General features: G+C 34.2%; 1 protein-coding gene across 3 annotated transcripts in view; it reads left to right on the top strand.

Moving 5' to 3' along the window:
* The window catches only part of LOC108711037 (cilia- and flagella-associated protein 54), a 141,664-nt gene that overhangs the window by 80,097 nt on the left and 45,999 nt on the right, over nucleotides 1-15,568 (top strand). For all 3 annotated transcript variants that reach the window (XM_018252356.2, XM_018252357.2, XM_018252358.2), the window contains 9 exons: nucleotides 1,103-1,251; nucleotides 2,185-2,366; nucleotides 3,471-3,695; nucleotides 5,390-5,613; nucleotides 6,206-6,314; nucleotides 8,728-8,836; nucleotides 10,315-10,467; nucleotides 13,186-13,386; nucleotides 15,298-15,385. In XM_018252356.2, coding sequence (XP_018107845.1) covers nucleotides 1,103-1,251; nucleotides 2,185-2,366; nucleotides 3,471-3,695; nucleotides 5,390-5,613; nucleotides 6,206-6,314; nucleotides 8,728-8,836; nucleotides 10,315-10,467; nucleotides 13,186-13,386; nucleotides 15,298-15,385 — 1,440 coding nt within the window. The remainder of the gene's footprint in view (nucleotides 1-1,102; nucleotides 1,252-2,184; nucleotides 2,367-3,470; nucleotides 3,696-5,389; nucleotides 5,614-6,205; nucleotides 6,315-8,727; nucleotides 8,837-10,314; nucleotides 10,468-13,185; nucleotides 13,387-15,297; nucleotides 15,386-15,568) is intronic.

A 15,568-nucleotide genomic window follows, 5' to 3' on the forward strand; every position in this document is an offset into this window, starting at 1 on the left:
TGAGATCTATTCGTAATTCCTGAGTTCCTAATATTTTCCTAACGTAATTTATGATATATATAAAGAAATGGCAAAGTTTAGACATTTAAAATAATCCATTGCTAACAATCAGCACATAGCTTTTACTGATTTAGGAGAATAAGGATAAATGACTGATTGCTGAGAGTTACTAGGCTGCAGCATACATTGCATATTTCTTAATAACCCTTTAACCATAACTGTCTTTCTTATACCTAGGTGGATTTTCTAATGTCTGATAAGCACATCGCTAATTCATATAATAATCTATAGTCAAAGCACTGTACACCTTCACTTATTGTAACATCACCTGCATCTCTTACATACACACTCGATTCTTAATTCTTGTTTTTTATATTGAACTCACTCAAGTTTTAATATCCCAAGACTATTTGTCAGTTTTTTTGATAACCCTGAAGTCAAAAATAGTTATTTTCAGTTTGCTGAAATTGAAGTGACCATGCCAAACTGATGGGGCAGATTAGCTTGGATCAATTTGGATATGCAGATGAGAATTCCCATTTTGTTTTTATTCATCCAGATCTTATGAGGAGGATAGGGCTGAATGATAGATTTGGTCCATTCAGAATAATGATGTACTTAATAGTGTTTCATAAGCTGTCAGACAAGCTATATTTTAATGTCACCAGCTCTCAGTTGCTTGAACAAATTTAATGGAAATGTTGCTGGTGGGCTGCGTGTCTTATCTTCCGCATCCCCAATTCACACTAAAATGTTTTTCTTTCCTCTGAAGATTATATTATTTGTTTTTTCAGACAAGGTTATAGCCTTGCAGGTGGAACAGGGGAGGAGGGAACAGGAATAACAAAAAATTATTACATTTGTAGAGTTAATGGTGTAAGGATGCAATGTATGTCTATTCTACATGATAATTTAAACTCTGATAAATGTACTGCGCGGTCAATATCTAGGGATGAACACTGAAATTAAAATAAGCTTTTAGGAATGGCACAAATACAAGCTCATGGATATTTTTTTGTAACTATAAAAGCTCCTGCTCAATTTTATTCTTTATAAGTTTCTTGATTCTGACACATACTCTGTTGTTCCCTTTGTTCTGCAGAGTTTTGGATCCCGATTTATTTGCTCTACATCATGCTGGCATTGTTGTCATGACAACAGAAACAACTGTTCTGGATGAGCAAATAGGGAGCCCAGGTCACCTTCATCCCTCACTTAAACTAGATCTTACATCAGGAACCAAACTAAGTGGTAAACACTTATAAATTAAAATCAAGATGTTCAATATTTTGCTGCGTTGTTGCATTAATTACAATTGAATGGCAATATGAGAATGCTTCTATTTAATTGCAAATGACTTGTCAAATCCTTTCAGTTCTAAAGGACAAACCACATCAACTGAAAATTCTTACAATGTGCTATATATTAATGTAATCATTCTCTCAACATTGTTAAAATGAGAGTTATTTCAATGCATGTCTTCCTAGTAAAGCATTATATAAAAAATAAAAAATTACTGTACAAGTGACATGCTGTAAACCAAGTTCTCTCCTTTACTGGACCTGAGCTACATTTATTATTAAATAAATAAATAAATAAAAGTATTCAGAACCTACTTCAATAAACAGAACTGTCTCAATGTCACTGAAAACCTAAAACAGGGGCATGGATGATGCAACACACCATTGGCCTAAAGTTGATTAAATGGAAGGCTGTTAGATTTGTCATTCAAAAATGTAAACATTACAGGTAGGCGTGTGTATATTTAAATGAGCTATAAAAGTGGTATCTCTCCCTTTCCCATTTCACATACCAGTAAGTCATAACTCATAAGCCAGCACCTTATACAGTCCTGATGCTAATCTATTCAAATTTTAAAAGTCCCCCAAGTGCCTTTCATTGTGAGGTTATATGAGTTGAAGTCCAGCAACATCTGGAGGGCTACATGTCATTATAACAGCTTTAAGTGGCTTACTTCTTCGATTTTCCATTAGATACAGGGAAAAGGTGGTTGAGCAAATGAACCTAGTATTATGCGTCTCTTTGTTGAAAGTAAAATATTGACATCCCAATATTTATTGATTTTGTTTTGTTTCTTGTAAGAATGCTCTTTCTGCATTATATAAAATGCAAAGTTGCCAAGTTCTTTGAAAATCATACTTGTGACTTTTTTGTGTATTTTAGATTCCAATGATTTTTCTGAACCAAGTACCAAAAAAACTGAAACTGACACCCCTCGAACTCAAATGACAAATGACACAGAGGATTCCTCCCATACTGTAACAGAACAAGCCCAGCCGAACATGTTATCAGTTATTCTTTTTGACCACCTAGGGAAAATATATATTCATCTTAAAAGAGCAGTGGTGAGATATTTGTACATTATTTCTTAATTAACTGATATAATATATTAATAATGGTACTGAGTGCTGACACAAAATTGTATTCTACAATTTCCATTAGAGATTATTTGCTTTCAGGGAAGCAATGACAGACTCATTGGGCCCCCTGAAAGTCCTGAGACACCCTCTGCCACATTGATACTAGCTCCCTGGGCACCAGTGCTCCATATGTAACTGGGAGACCAGAAAGTGGATTCACTTTCATCATGTAATGGAATAGTTATGTTATTGTGATACATGGTTTTAATTCCCAATGAAACCCTGAGATGGTGCCAATAGTGCAAGGTTTTCACTGTGTCAGTAGATGTGCACAAGAGGGGCAGGCCACATATTTTTGAGAAATATATAATTAGGTTTCATACAGTAAAGTTCTACTACAAACAAAAAAAAAATACTTGACAGCTTTTTCTATATAGAAAGACTTAAAATTAAAATATAAAATTGTACAATTCTAACCTCGCACGTGCAGAGTATGTCTGAATGATACAATACTTTTGTGAACTTTCCATAAGTTGAAAGAGGCAGCTTATAGATAAAATATGAATACTTAAGATCTGGCACAGAGAAACAACTACTTATTATGCTGTTAAAGTTTAATTTGCATGACTACTGTATATATATATATATTAAGGGGGTTATTTTTCAAAGGTCGCATTTCAGAGGTTTGTGAGGTTTTTTATACCACAAATGAACTCACAACTCAAATGCTTTCTGATGTAAGAAAAAACTCGAATCAATGAATTTGGGGTGAAAAACCCAAAAACTTTATGGCAAAAAAAACCTCAAATCGCTCAAATTAATCGAGTTTTCGAGCGAAACCTGACAGGTTTTAGCTGGAGTGTTTTTGGATTCAAGCTATTTCCATGTTCGGGTATAATACATCTCGAAGAATTTGAGTTTTAAAGGACCAGTAACATCAAAAATTTTTTTTTGATGTTACTGGTCCTTTAAGGGGAAAATACCTTTGAAAACTTGAATTTTTTTGGGTAAAAATCAACTAGACCTTTGATAAATAACCCCCTAAATCATTTTCATTAAGTGTGTGTAAATGATACTTTCTGCATCTAGGTGCTTTCACATCGGGCTCAACACTGGACACTCTTTCAGAATACCTGCCGTGTTCTTTGGAATCTGACCCTGGAATTGCAGTTACTCATTAAACAAAATGAGGTTACTAATGGAAGATTTGCTTTGAACAGTGTTCTCAACAATGAAATATGGCTGCCATTTTACCTGGCAGCAGACTCGATTCTAGACATGTTAGTGATCCTCCAGAGCACTGGCGCAGTCAAGGTATTAAAAGTAGTTTAAAAATACTTTCATACTGGGAACCACTTTAGAAAAATTACTAGTCATACTATTACAGATACATTATATCAGATTCATGGACACCGTTCCAAACTAGAATAGCAATTTTTTAAATCTCCAAAAAGGAGGACACGGCCACTACATGTGTATGTATATATATTTGTTAAGTAGTATCATTTGTTAATTTGTTGATTTTATGAAAATATATATATATATATATATATATATATATATATATATATATATATATATATATAGTGAATAAAGTACTCCCTCTTGTAAAATATAAGGATATTATAAGTTACCGAGGAGTTTCATGACCATATAAAAACACGAGGCCGAAGGCCGAGTGTTTTTATACAGGTCATGGAACTCCAAGGTAACTTCTAATATCCTCATATTTTACAACTGGGGGTACTTTATTTATTATAATACACAAGTTTTAGTGAGTCATGTGACAGAAATGACATCAGAACTCACCGTTTATAACTGATGACATCAGAACTCACCGTTTATAAGGATATAATTTACAGGATATTCATGGCTTTTGTGTATTATATATATATATATATAAATAAAACACACAAATTAACAAATTATAGTACTTCACATTTGAATATTTAACCTAAATCAAACATGTTTTATTTTTACTTAATTAGCAATTGGCTTTGATTGGTACAGTTAAAATTTTAAAAGCAAGTTTCTGTTTGGATTCTAAGAACCCAAGAATGCCATTTGACTGTTTTAATATATATAAGGCCTGTGTATACTGTATGTGTTTTCATGGACCTGAATAAAAACTAAGGCACACTTTGAAAATGAAATAATAAACACGTTTGTTTATAGCCATTGCACCTGCAGTACTCCTATGTGTTTGTAACACAAAGTTTTAACTTAAATTTATTTCGATATTTTCATTCAACACACACCAGTCACAATCAGACTGTTGCTGCAGTATTTTCTTATCTATTTAAAAAATTTGAAAAAACATTTTACATTTTCAAATGATCATACTATGCAGTACATTTAATGCACTACCCTTTTATTATTAATTTATTCTAAAAAAATTTATTTACCTGGGTGGAAGAAGCTTGATTATTTCCAAGACCTAAGTGTTTTTTTTTTCATGTTTCACATAATAGTTGAAAGCTTTTGTGTAAGATATGTATACAGTGTGCTCAAATGAATGAAATTAGCATGAAAACATTAGCACTATGCAGAGAGCTCAAGCTGGCCACATAATGTTTATGCATGTCTTACTTATATAACCCCTTTTAGTATTTCCTTTATTTGTGAAGATCATACAGTACAGAGCTGCAAATGCATGCTAATTCTCTCTTGTTGCTTGAAAGGTTTTCACTAATGGAAAATAATGTTCAGTCATGCAAATTTCTATGTACATGCTTTAACAATGAGTGTCCACTTAAAAAAACTAATCATAAAGGGGTATGTTGCTAAGAGCACCTGGGTCTATAGAGTTTCAGGTCATTTCATTTATACTATAGTCACAATATTGCTTTCTGTATTTTATGCACTAGAGATATTTGTTCAGTGCATAACATTGTACATTCTAAATTCATATACGGGTAAACAAGTATTTAAACATTAGTTCCTGTATGCCAGACTGAATTTTTATTATGGAAATATAGGTAATGCTCTTTTGTTGCATCTCCTTTTAGGTTGTTGACTGCGATGAAGCATTTAGTGTTCCAAGCTGTATGGGTGGGCCTGCATACGAGGAAGGTGGATCAAACCTCACATTTGAATACCCTCTTGATGATGTTAATGTCATTGATATGCGATGGATGCATGATCTAGTCCTTAAAGCTATTGAACTTTTGTATCGTGTGCAAAGATGGGAAGCATTGGTTCATCTAGCAGTACAATTTAATTTACTGACTCAGTAAGTACTATTGGATTGATAATTTTTTAGTTGTAGAATCTACTGCATTATAAATCTTTTTGGTTCTGATTCTTTATCCTGATTTTTTGTCATTGACCCATACTGTTCTCATATCATTATTAGTGCTCTTAAATCTAATAATGCTGTCATTGTTGTGATCCTGCAATTTTCTACTTGGAAGCAAAAAATGGGGTCAAGACTCTCAGAATGTGCCATAGTGACACAGATTTAGAAACTTAACAAAATGTAACAATTCTACCATGATTGGGTTCTTTGTCCTTGTATGTCTTGTATGTCTTACCAGAGACTATATAACCCATGAATAAATATATGTAGAATATAGTTAACAGTAATTCTTGCAGACTCCTGCAATTGTACTTGTAATGTTGGCTTTCTGTTGTCCCTTTTTATTATTTTTTGTTTTTACATATGGATTTTCATGTGTAGTGTGTTTTAAGTATTCAATGTTGCTGTTATTGTTCCAAGCTACCTATATTTGCTCTTGACAGTTATGCTTTACGTAGAGACTAGTATCATTGTTAATGACCCTTTGTGTTTGTCTTTACTAAATCTTCATCCTTACATGTTTCAGTGAGAGGTATACAGAACAAGTTACTCCATTGCTGGTTCATGCACAGAGGATGTTAATTGCTAGAATACAAGAAATAAATAGTAAATATGTAGTTGGTCCTGAAGAAAAGGTAAGTAAACGTACAATAATTTTATCTTTTTCAATTCAAATTAGGGTAAATGATAGATTAGGGTATATGTACTTCAAGTGAAGTTAGAGATCGCTACAGTCCTCTAGAGTGAAATTCTGCCACTCTACATTAATTTCTATAGGATTTTGAAAAGCGTATTGATCAAAGGATGAACTTGCACTTTCACCCATTGATAAATACTCTTTTAAAAATCCCATAGAAATGAATGGAGAGTTGCAGAATTTCACTCTAGAGGACTGTGGCGATCTCTTTATTTTGATAAATATACCCCATTGTTTTTAGCTGCTACAATTCTTCATGAATAAGAAGTTCAGAATTACCAAAATTCACATTCCAGTATGTGGAATGACAATTGTCACATGTGACTGATCACATAAACCATTACATTCTATGTATATCATCTGATCTACCCCACATCTCACTTTTTAGGTTTCCTGACTTACTTGTATATATTTTATACAGAACTTGGCGATAAAAAAAAAATTTGAATGACACCAAATGTGCTTCACATTTTATAAAAGGAGTTTTATTGTGGGACCTAAAACCTATGCTACACCAAAGCTTCATTAATTTAATGAATATAGGTAATCTGAGTACTAAGTGTGGAAATTGACTGTAGCATTCATACACGTTGCTTTAAAAAGTTTGGGAAGCCAAATGACACTGGCTCACAGGACCTAGATTTAAAATAGCTTACAGTGTAGTGACTGCAGATACATTAGTGTAGAAAGTGTTCATTTCCTTACTGGAAATAGTTTTTTCATAAAGAATGAGATTAACTTACTTTATGCTTATGTGTGAATATGAGTGAAAAGTATTAACAGGGAGTTAATTTAACAATGAGAAAAGGGAAATTGAAGCTGCAGCATATTTCGTTCTTGTAAAGTAGATAATTAGATTTCCATAGCACATATATGGGGGAATGTAATAAAAGTCTCAAAGCGCAAAACAGTTTGCACAAAATTCACATTTCGCAATGTAGAACTCTTCCTCAAACTGTTATTGCATTGCAAATTTTAATTGCGCATTGACCACTTTTAAAAAGTGGTCAGTGAATTAATTTTGCGCAAATTTGTTCACATTGTGAATATTTTTTCCATTACTGACTTTTATTATATTCCCCCAATAATACCCCTACATAATGGACTTACTTAACTTTCTCTGGTGTTCTTGATTATAGTCCCTGGTGCTGTGACTGCACTGTAGAAATGTGTTGGCACTATATAAATACCAGGAAATAAATAAATAAATAAAATAAAAATAAAATCTACCTTGCAAGGGCCAAACATGGGTTCTATACCAAATAGGAGAGGTATATGAGAGGGATAAAATATATAATTATTACTAAGGGGCCCATTCACTAAGTTCGAGTGAAGGAATAGAGGAAAAAAAACTTCGAATTTCGAAGTGTTTTTTTGGCTACTTCGACCATAGAATGGGCTACTTCGACCTTCGACTACGACTTAGAATCGAACGATTCGAACTAAAAATCGTTCGACTATTCGACCATTCGATAGTCGAAGTACTTTCTCTTTAAGAAATAACTTCGACCCCCTAGTTCGCCACCTAAAAGCTACCGAAGTCAATGTTAGCCTATGGGGAAAGTCCCCATAGGCTTTCAAAGTTTTTTCTGATCGAAGGATAATCCTTCGATCGATGGATTAAAATCCTTTGAATCTTTCGAACGATTATTCCTTTGATCGTTAGATCGAATGAATTGCGCAAAATCCTTCGACTTCAATATTCGAAGGATTTTAATTCGCCAGTCGAATATACATCTGCCCCTAAAAGTTAGGTTTATTGAAAATGCTATAAATGTATTTCCTTTCAATAACATTTGTTTTCTGCTTGATTATATTTTCTGACTAGTGATGGACGAATAAATTCGCTGGCGTCAATTCCCGTTTTTTTTCGTGAAAACGTTTCAAATTGCACGATTTTTTCGTGAAAACATTCGAATTGGTTGATTTTCTCGTGAACTTTCTGAGTTTTTGCGGGAAATTCGCGAATTTTCCAGCAAAGCAAAACGGGAGAGATTCGTCCATCACTATTTATGACATGTCTGTCAAAATGCAGTACTGTAGGAAAGAATTACATACATAATGCAAAAATTACATGTGACCCTGTAAGAAAGAATTGCATGTGTAAATCAAATAATGCAATAATTACATATGAGCCAAACAATACATTATGCTTTCCAGTGCACAGAAAGTGCAAGATAAATATCAGCCTTGTTTATACATATTATAGCAGATGTCTCATTATGCCATACGCTGTATTGTATTGTATAGTATATTATTATTATTATTATTGTGACATTTCAGGCATATGCACAAGGATTAAAACTGTTATCATAAATGCATTAAGACATTTCCTAAATTCACATTTTCAGATAAACTGCAGAGAATATATTGGAAGAGATGTTCATGTTGCTGTGAGTTCTACAAAAATAAAAAATCCTGGAAGCAAAGTTAATTGGAAAGGACAAACTGTTCTACCAGGTCAGAGTAATATTTAGTATATACTATAGAAATAAAGTCCAAAGATGCAGTATAGTGAATCACTTACCTGTAGAGCCCCTAGGTTTGTGTGCCATGCCTCAAACCTACAGGCAGAGGAAGTCATTACCAAAACAATGGTGGCTGGCACTCCAAAAGAGACCAAATTCCGCTGTCAATATAAAAGCAATAAAATATATTTATTCAGTTTACATGTTCATAATCAGCCTTATGCATTTCGTGATGCAAGACATGTACTCATAGACTTTCTTCTTACCCCACCTACCTACCCAACAGTCCTGAGTCTCAAGGAACTTGCTATACCGATTCTGTGTAATTAGTCATTTGAATTACCCTCACATTTAAGGAAAATGATCATGCACCCAATTAAAGTGGGCGTAATTTTAAGCAGCTTTCGAATTTTAACTATTTCAACATTTTCAATGATTTTCAAAATGTTGAAGTTATTCGTTAAATGCAATTGCTATTGAAAGTACCATTTGTTTACTAATGTACAGTATTTTTAATGCCTATTAATCTTAATATGAACACAACTAAATGACTGGAATACAGGAAAAGACAGACACAGTTGTTTGTTTTTTAGATTTAATTTATTAGGACATAATAGATATCAAGCATAAGAACCTTATTTGTAAACACTTTTAATTCTCCTGCATAGGAGAAAAATCACAGATTCTATGTATATTACCAAGATAGAGAAAAAATCATGTGATAATTATGTTAAAAACTCAATAAAAGTATTGTGAACAAAATGTAAGGATATATAATAAAAGACATCTACAGTTTAGCAGTTATATTTTATATTTTTACAGTTTTATGTCAAAGGGTTAAGGGCAAGGGCAGACTAATGTATTAGGATAATTTTGTATGCTTCTTGAATGCTTCTTAAATACCTGCAGAATATTATTGAGGCAAAGAGAAGCGGATTTGCTGAAATCAGCAGCTTCCTCTGCATTTAAAAGTACAGTTTCCGCCTGTGTATGGCTACACATAACGGAGATCGGCCTGAAATATAGCAAAGCAAGTGTTTTTCAGGCCAATCTCTGCACCACTTGGCTCTGTGTAGCTGCACACATGCGCAGAAACTGTACTTTTAAATGGAAGCTGCTGATTTCAGCACATCCGTGTCTCTCCACCTCATTAATATTCAACAGGTGAAAAAAATCATTCAGAATGAGCCTAATCTGCTAGTCTGCCCTTGCCCTAAAGGAAAGGTTTGTGGAGTTGTATAAATCAGACCAGCACTGTGAACGAAAGACCTTCAAGAAGTAGATTATAGTCTGATAAAACTTCAGGAACTAGCAAGCCAAGAATTTTTATACAAGATGCAACTTAATAAATGATAAAAATTTAAAAAAATAAAGATATGTATCTGTATATCCACTTTTCTAATCTTCATAATATCTTGGACACTTCATTGTAAATTTTTGTTTGTCTGCAATTTTTCCTGTTCAATTTAGATGGAAGAGAAGTAAAAGTGCTTGCAAGTGTGCCTCTAGATGTCATGGATACTTTAGCTTGCTTTCGAGAGACCCTACAGAAATCAAAATATTCGAGTAGAGCACTCAGACACAGCAGGAAATTACTCGCTTTATTACTTGCTCATGATCAAGGTACAATGTATTGCATTTATTCTTCTGCATTTTCATAAGCATGAAAGTGGCTTTTTCTGGTTATTCCCTTAACTTGGTAATATGGCATGCATTGATGGCAGGGGTGTAACAATAAAGGAAGCTCACCCTGTGATTGTGGTGGGGGGGGGCAGGAGGTATAGGAGGGTCAATGAGGCACTGACTGATAAGCAGATTTAGTATGTTTGTCAGGAATGTCTTATTCCCAAAACTTTCTGGGGGACCTAGAAACTTTTATTTACACCACTGGTTGATGGTAGCACAGAGCACATATAATGGAGTTGTACCATGCTGTTCGGTAAAATGTTCTGTTTTAAAGTAGGCATAACCCAGCACATCTGCTGCTAATGTAATAGCAACTCAGGTTCCTGCCCCTATTTCATACGTGAATTCCTATATTTTGTACGAGCAGGTGAGTCAAGAAAAGGAATCAAAGTATAACCAAATTGCACTAACCCAACCCTGCACTGTATTATACTTATAAACCTCATTGTGATCCCGTTTTGGGGGCTAATTCAAGTGATTTTTGAAGTGTCAAAAATGATGCCAAGATGAAAGAACTTGGCTGACAGGTATCAGTCAAATATATAAAATGTTATGTATTTTATAATAATAGCATATTATATTTTCTATATAATGTCACATGGCTACTGTACTGGTTCTTAAGTACAGCAACGGTATGCATACTAAATTATTTTCTTACATAGTTACATAGTTAAATTGGGTTGAAAAAAGACAAAGTCCATCAAGTTCAACCCCTCCAAATGAAAACCCAGCATCCATACACACACCCCTCCCTACTTTTAATTAAAATTCTATATACCCATACCTATACTAACTATAGAGTTTAGTATCACAATAGCCTTTGATGTTATGTCTGTCCAAAAAACTTGAACTCCTCTTTACTTAACTTCCTGGCTCTCATTTTACTTTGGGGAAATATATTACAATTTGAGACTGGGTTTTAACATTATATGAGAAAAAAATGTGGGGTAAATGCATTTGCAAATATACTTGAGTATGTATATAGATATGTACTCTGAAGATTTCAAGCAATTTTAAAAAAACTTTATTAAATTTTAAAGTTGCAAACATGGAAGAGCTTGAGAATAAAAAAAGTTCTCGAACTGTTGAAATAAAGAGCAGTATTTGTCTGAGAACACAGCAGCTTACCGTAGAAGAAAACAGTGTTGCAGTGTAAACCAACCTAGATTGAGGTGTGGATTCTTTGCATTCATTCATATTTGGTCAACTTTTATTTTGTTTAGTTGTCCTTTCTCCCAAGTAGAATTTTTTACCTTTAAGTTACCAACAATTAAATGTGTCATATCGAATCTGGTAAGTTCATTAGACCCACAGTATGAGGTGATGGCATTAATGGCTGTCTTTTGTTCCGTTATGAAAACAAACCCTACAACAACATTAAGCTGGCCATCGACGCAAAGATCCGATCGTACGAATCAACGTACGGTCGGACTTTCCCATGTCCCGACCCTCCACTAACCATTCAGATCAAAGTCTTTACCATTCCGATCAAATAGAACAGATCACCCAATGTTCTGCCCCTGAAAGCAAACGTACAATACTTATGTCTGACAACACTAGTGACAGTCTCCCTCTGAAAATCGTACGATCGGCAAAACACGCAGAGATATTATCGGCAGGCGACAGAAATTTTCTAACCTGTCCAATCGACCAAACGACCGATCTCCGACGGACGAAAAATGTCGGGACTCTCCACACATGGTCCGAAAATCGTGGATTCGTACGATCGGATCTTTGCGTCTATGGCCAGCTTTAGTTCTACACAATCCCATATGAAAGACTTCCTTTGTGAGTAAGCTATCTAAATGGGAATGAAATGCTATGGTCTGCTGTTTGCAAGAGTTTCTTTTGCAGAAAAGAATTTTCATCCAGTTGCTTTGTTTCCCCATTCTGTTCATTATGTTGCAGATTAATACATGTATTGTACAAATCCTAATTGTTAAATTACACTTTACATAATGACAATTGTACAAACATTAAAGAGGTCTGCTACAGCATTAAAGGAGCAATTATAGTGTACTTTCAGGGTGTTATTTTAGTAACATAATAATAGCTTATAATTAATGAAAATGCCCTCAATTTGTACTTTAGATTAGGCCCTATGTATTCCTGCTGTTTCCTTATTAGCTATATCTAAATCCATTTGTTTATATCATTACATTATATATCTTCCCATTTGCGGAACACCATTTTTATGTTACATATGTCCTGTTTTCTTAAGCTGTGAAGCTACAAATACTCTATATATTTTAATGCTGTAAAAAATAATAGCATTTGGCAGTACTGCAGAGAAATATACCATTTTCAGAAGTATAGCTTACATTCACTTACTTTTTATGTAAAGGTATAGTGCCACAGATTTTCTGCACATATCTTCATTATTTCCTTATTCATTTGCTTTTATTTATAAGTTTCCTCTGTTGAAAATGTAATGCATAATGAAAAAGTGCCCTCTGATTTATTTTTTTATTTTTGCATTTTGAGTTTATAAAGAAATAACTATTAATTTAATATACCCTTACTTTATGTAGAAAAAGATAAACCATGCAAAACATGTATTGTGGTTTTATATCCATAACTAGCCATTATGGTGTCCTGATTCTCATTTCTCTTGAATATATATTTTACCACATCTGTTTGCTTTTTGATTTATAGGGTTAAATGCAAGAGAACGAGTCAGCAGCCCTTATTCTGCATTTGGTAAAGTAAGTTTTTCTGCAGGAGCTCTGAAAGCACACCAGCCTGTCCCTCCGGACCTTTCAGAAGAAGAATTTCATTCTGTGCACTCGATTGAAAGCAAAGCCCTCCCTCCATCCTACCTTTCATTTGTTATAACGTCTTATGACAAAACAGTTGGTAAGGAATTTCATTGTATGATTGATAACAAGCTCTGTTTGTAGATCAATTAGTTTGTGGGCTTGGGATTAATGTTCTCGTCTTTTAATTAGTATTGCTAAGCTGGACAATGACAGTGAAATATTCTCAAATATATCAAGTTAATTTCATCTTCTTGCTGAAATAGGGTCTCAATCAACAAATCGTGATACCTGAGGGAAAGATTAGTATGCATATAGACATAGTGCTACCTTTCATTAAATCCCTCATCCCATCAAGACTAGACAATTCTGCCTTCCAGAGCTACAGTACAGCATTTTAATCCAAAGAACTGCTTCCTGTCATTCCATGGTATTCGTCTCCCAGCAGATAATTTATCTTCTCCTGACATATTCATTTATTTGCAAATTATGTGAACCTAAACAAAAAGGTTGAACGACCTTATAATTAAAGGTCCTTAACGGAAATGCAGAGGGTGATGACACCTGAAACTAGTAATGTTTCCATTATTTATTTATCTTCCTTTAAAATACTGTAGCAAAACTTATAATAAGGGTGAGCAGGGTGAGCAGTCACTGGAAATAACTTAGAGCTTGAGCAGAAACACAGAATTTGACAGCAGATACAACATAAATGTTCCCTCTAACCTGTCTATTCTCTTTTCTGCCATTGATCTCAGAGCTGTTTTGTGTCTTTGATGGCCATAGTCATATTGCAGACAGAAGGGAATCTTTAACTTCATTGCTCTTAAAATTTCGACTAATACACAATTTGCACTGGACAAAAATCCTAGTGCTACAAGCTAGTCTTATAAATGAAAACAATTTACATCAGAAAATTGTGTATGGAGATGACAACTACCCCAGATGAAACTCCAGAGGTTGCCTCATTTTTACTACTAAGAAATCAGTTTTACACAAGTGATGAAATCCATATAACAATCAGATTGTCATGTGTCGGTCTAAATACTGAAACTCCTTAAAGGGGCAGTAACACCAAAAAATTTAAGTGTTGTAAAGGAAAGACAATATAATGTACTAGTGCTCTGCACTGGCAAAACTGGTGTGTTTGCTTCAGAAAAAAACTATATTTTATATAAACAAGCTGCTGTGTAGCAATGGGGCAGCCATTTAAGCACAGGACACACAGTAGATAACAGACAAGATCTGAAGGATCCCATTGTATACTACAGAGCTCATTGGTTATCCACTGTGTAACATGTGCCTTTTCTCATTTTTCAGCTCTAAATGGCTGCCCCCATGGCTACACAGCAGCTTGTTATATGAACTATAGTTGTTTTTCTGAAGCAAACACACCAGTTTTACCAGCGCAACTCAGCATTACATTATATTTCCATTACTTAAGGCACTTTCATTTTTTGGTGTTACTGTTCCTTTAAATAAACAGTGAAGTTGACTGGCCTTCAGGGAACCTGTCCTTTCCACTGTTTTTGGCAGCACTGTGGGGGGGGGCACTGCACTCTTTTGGCTCTACTGTCTTATTTAAGTGCCGACTGTTCTTGCTTTTTTCTAGACAATAGATCATCACCCGTAAAAGCAATAGTTCTCGTGCTTTAAGATAATTGATTTTAAAACAGTGCTGTCTTTGGCTGCAAAAATGTTGGCAATTTGCATTCAAAATTGTAATTTGCCTACTGCATTTGTCGGGGTAAATAAGCCATTATTTGTAGGTTAAGATCATGCTTATGACCACCTGTTGTAACTAGTGGGTTTTACATGAACACTTTATTGTTTGGGGGTTCTCATATGCTTCTTTTCTATTTTTTATGTGCCTTCTCACATGGAGCTACAGTATTTGTCACATTAGGCATCCAGTAAATTCATTATAATCACCCAATGTTTAAAATCAATTATTATCATTACTGAAATATTAATGATGATTAACGTATTCTTATATTTAACTCTACAACAGAAATTCTCCATTCAGACAACCAACAAGGTCTTAAAGCACAGGCCCTTCATGAGCTTGGCAATCTTCATATGTTTGCAGGAAATAAGAGGTAGTGTACCTTATATGCACTTAATATTTGCCAACATTTGTGTTATTTAAACTGCTTGGATTGTATTTATTCAACATCCTAAGCATTACATTGCTGTGTGGCTCACCTCACAAGAATTGTGAATTGGAGTTATACAGGCAGAATTTTCTATTGATTATTCATGTATTATTCCATCCTGTGTTA

Source organism: Xenopus laevis, chromosome 3L (genome assembly GCF_017654675.1).
Source record: "Xenopus laevis strain J_2021 chromosome 3L, Xenopus_laevis_v10.1, whole genome shotgun sequence".
Lineage (NCBI taxonomy): Eukaryota > Metazoa > Chordata > Amphibia > Anura > Pipidae > Xenopus > Xenopus laevis.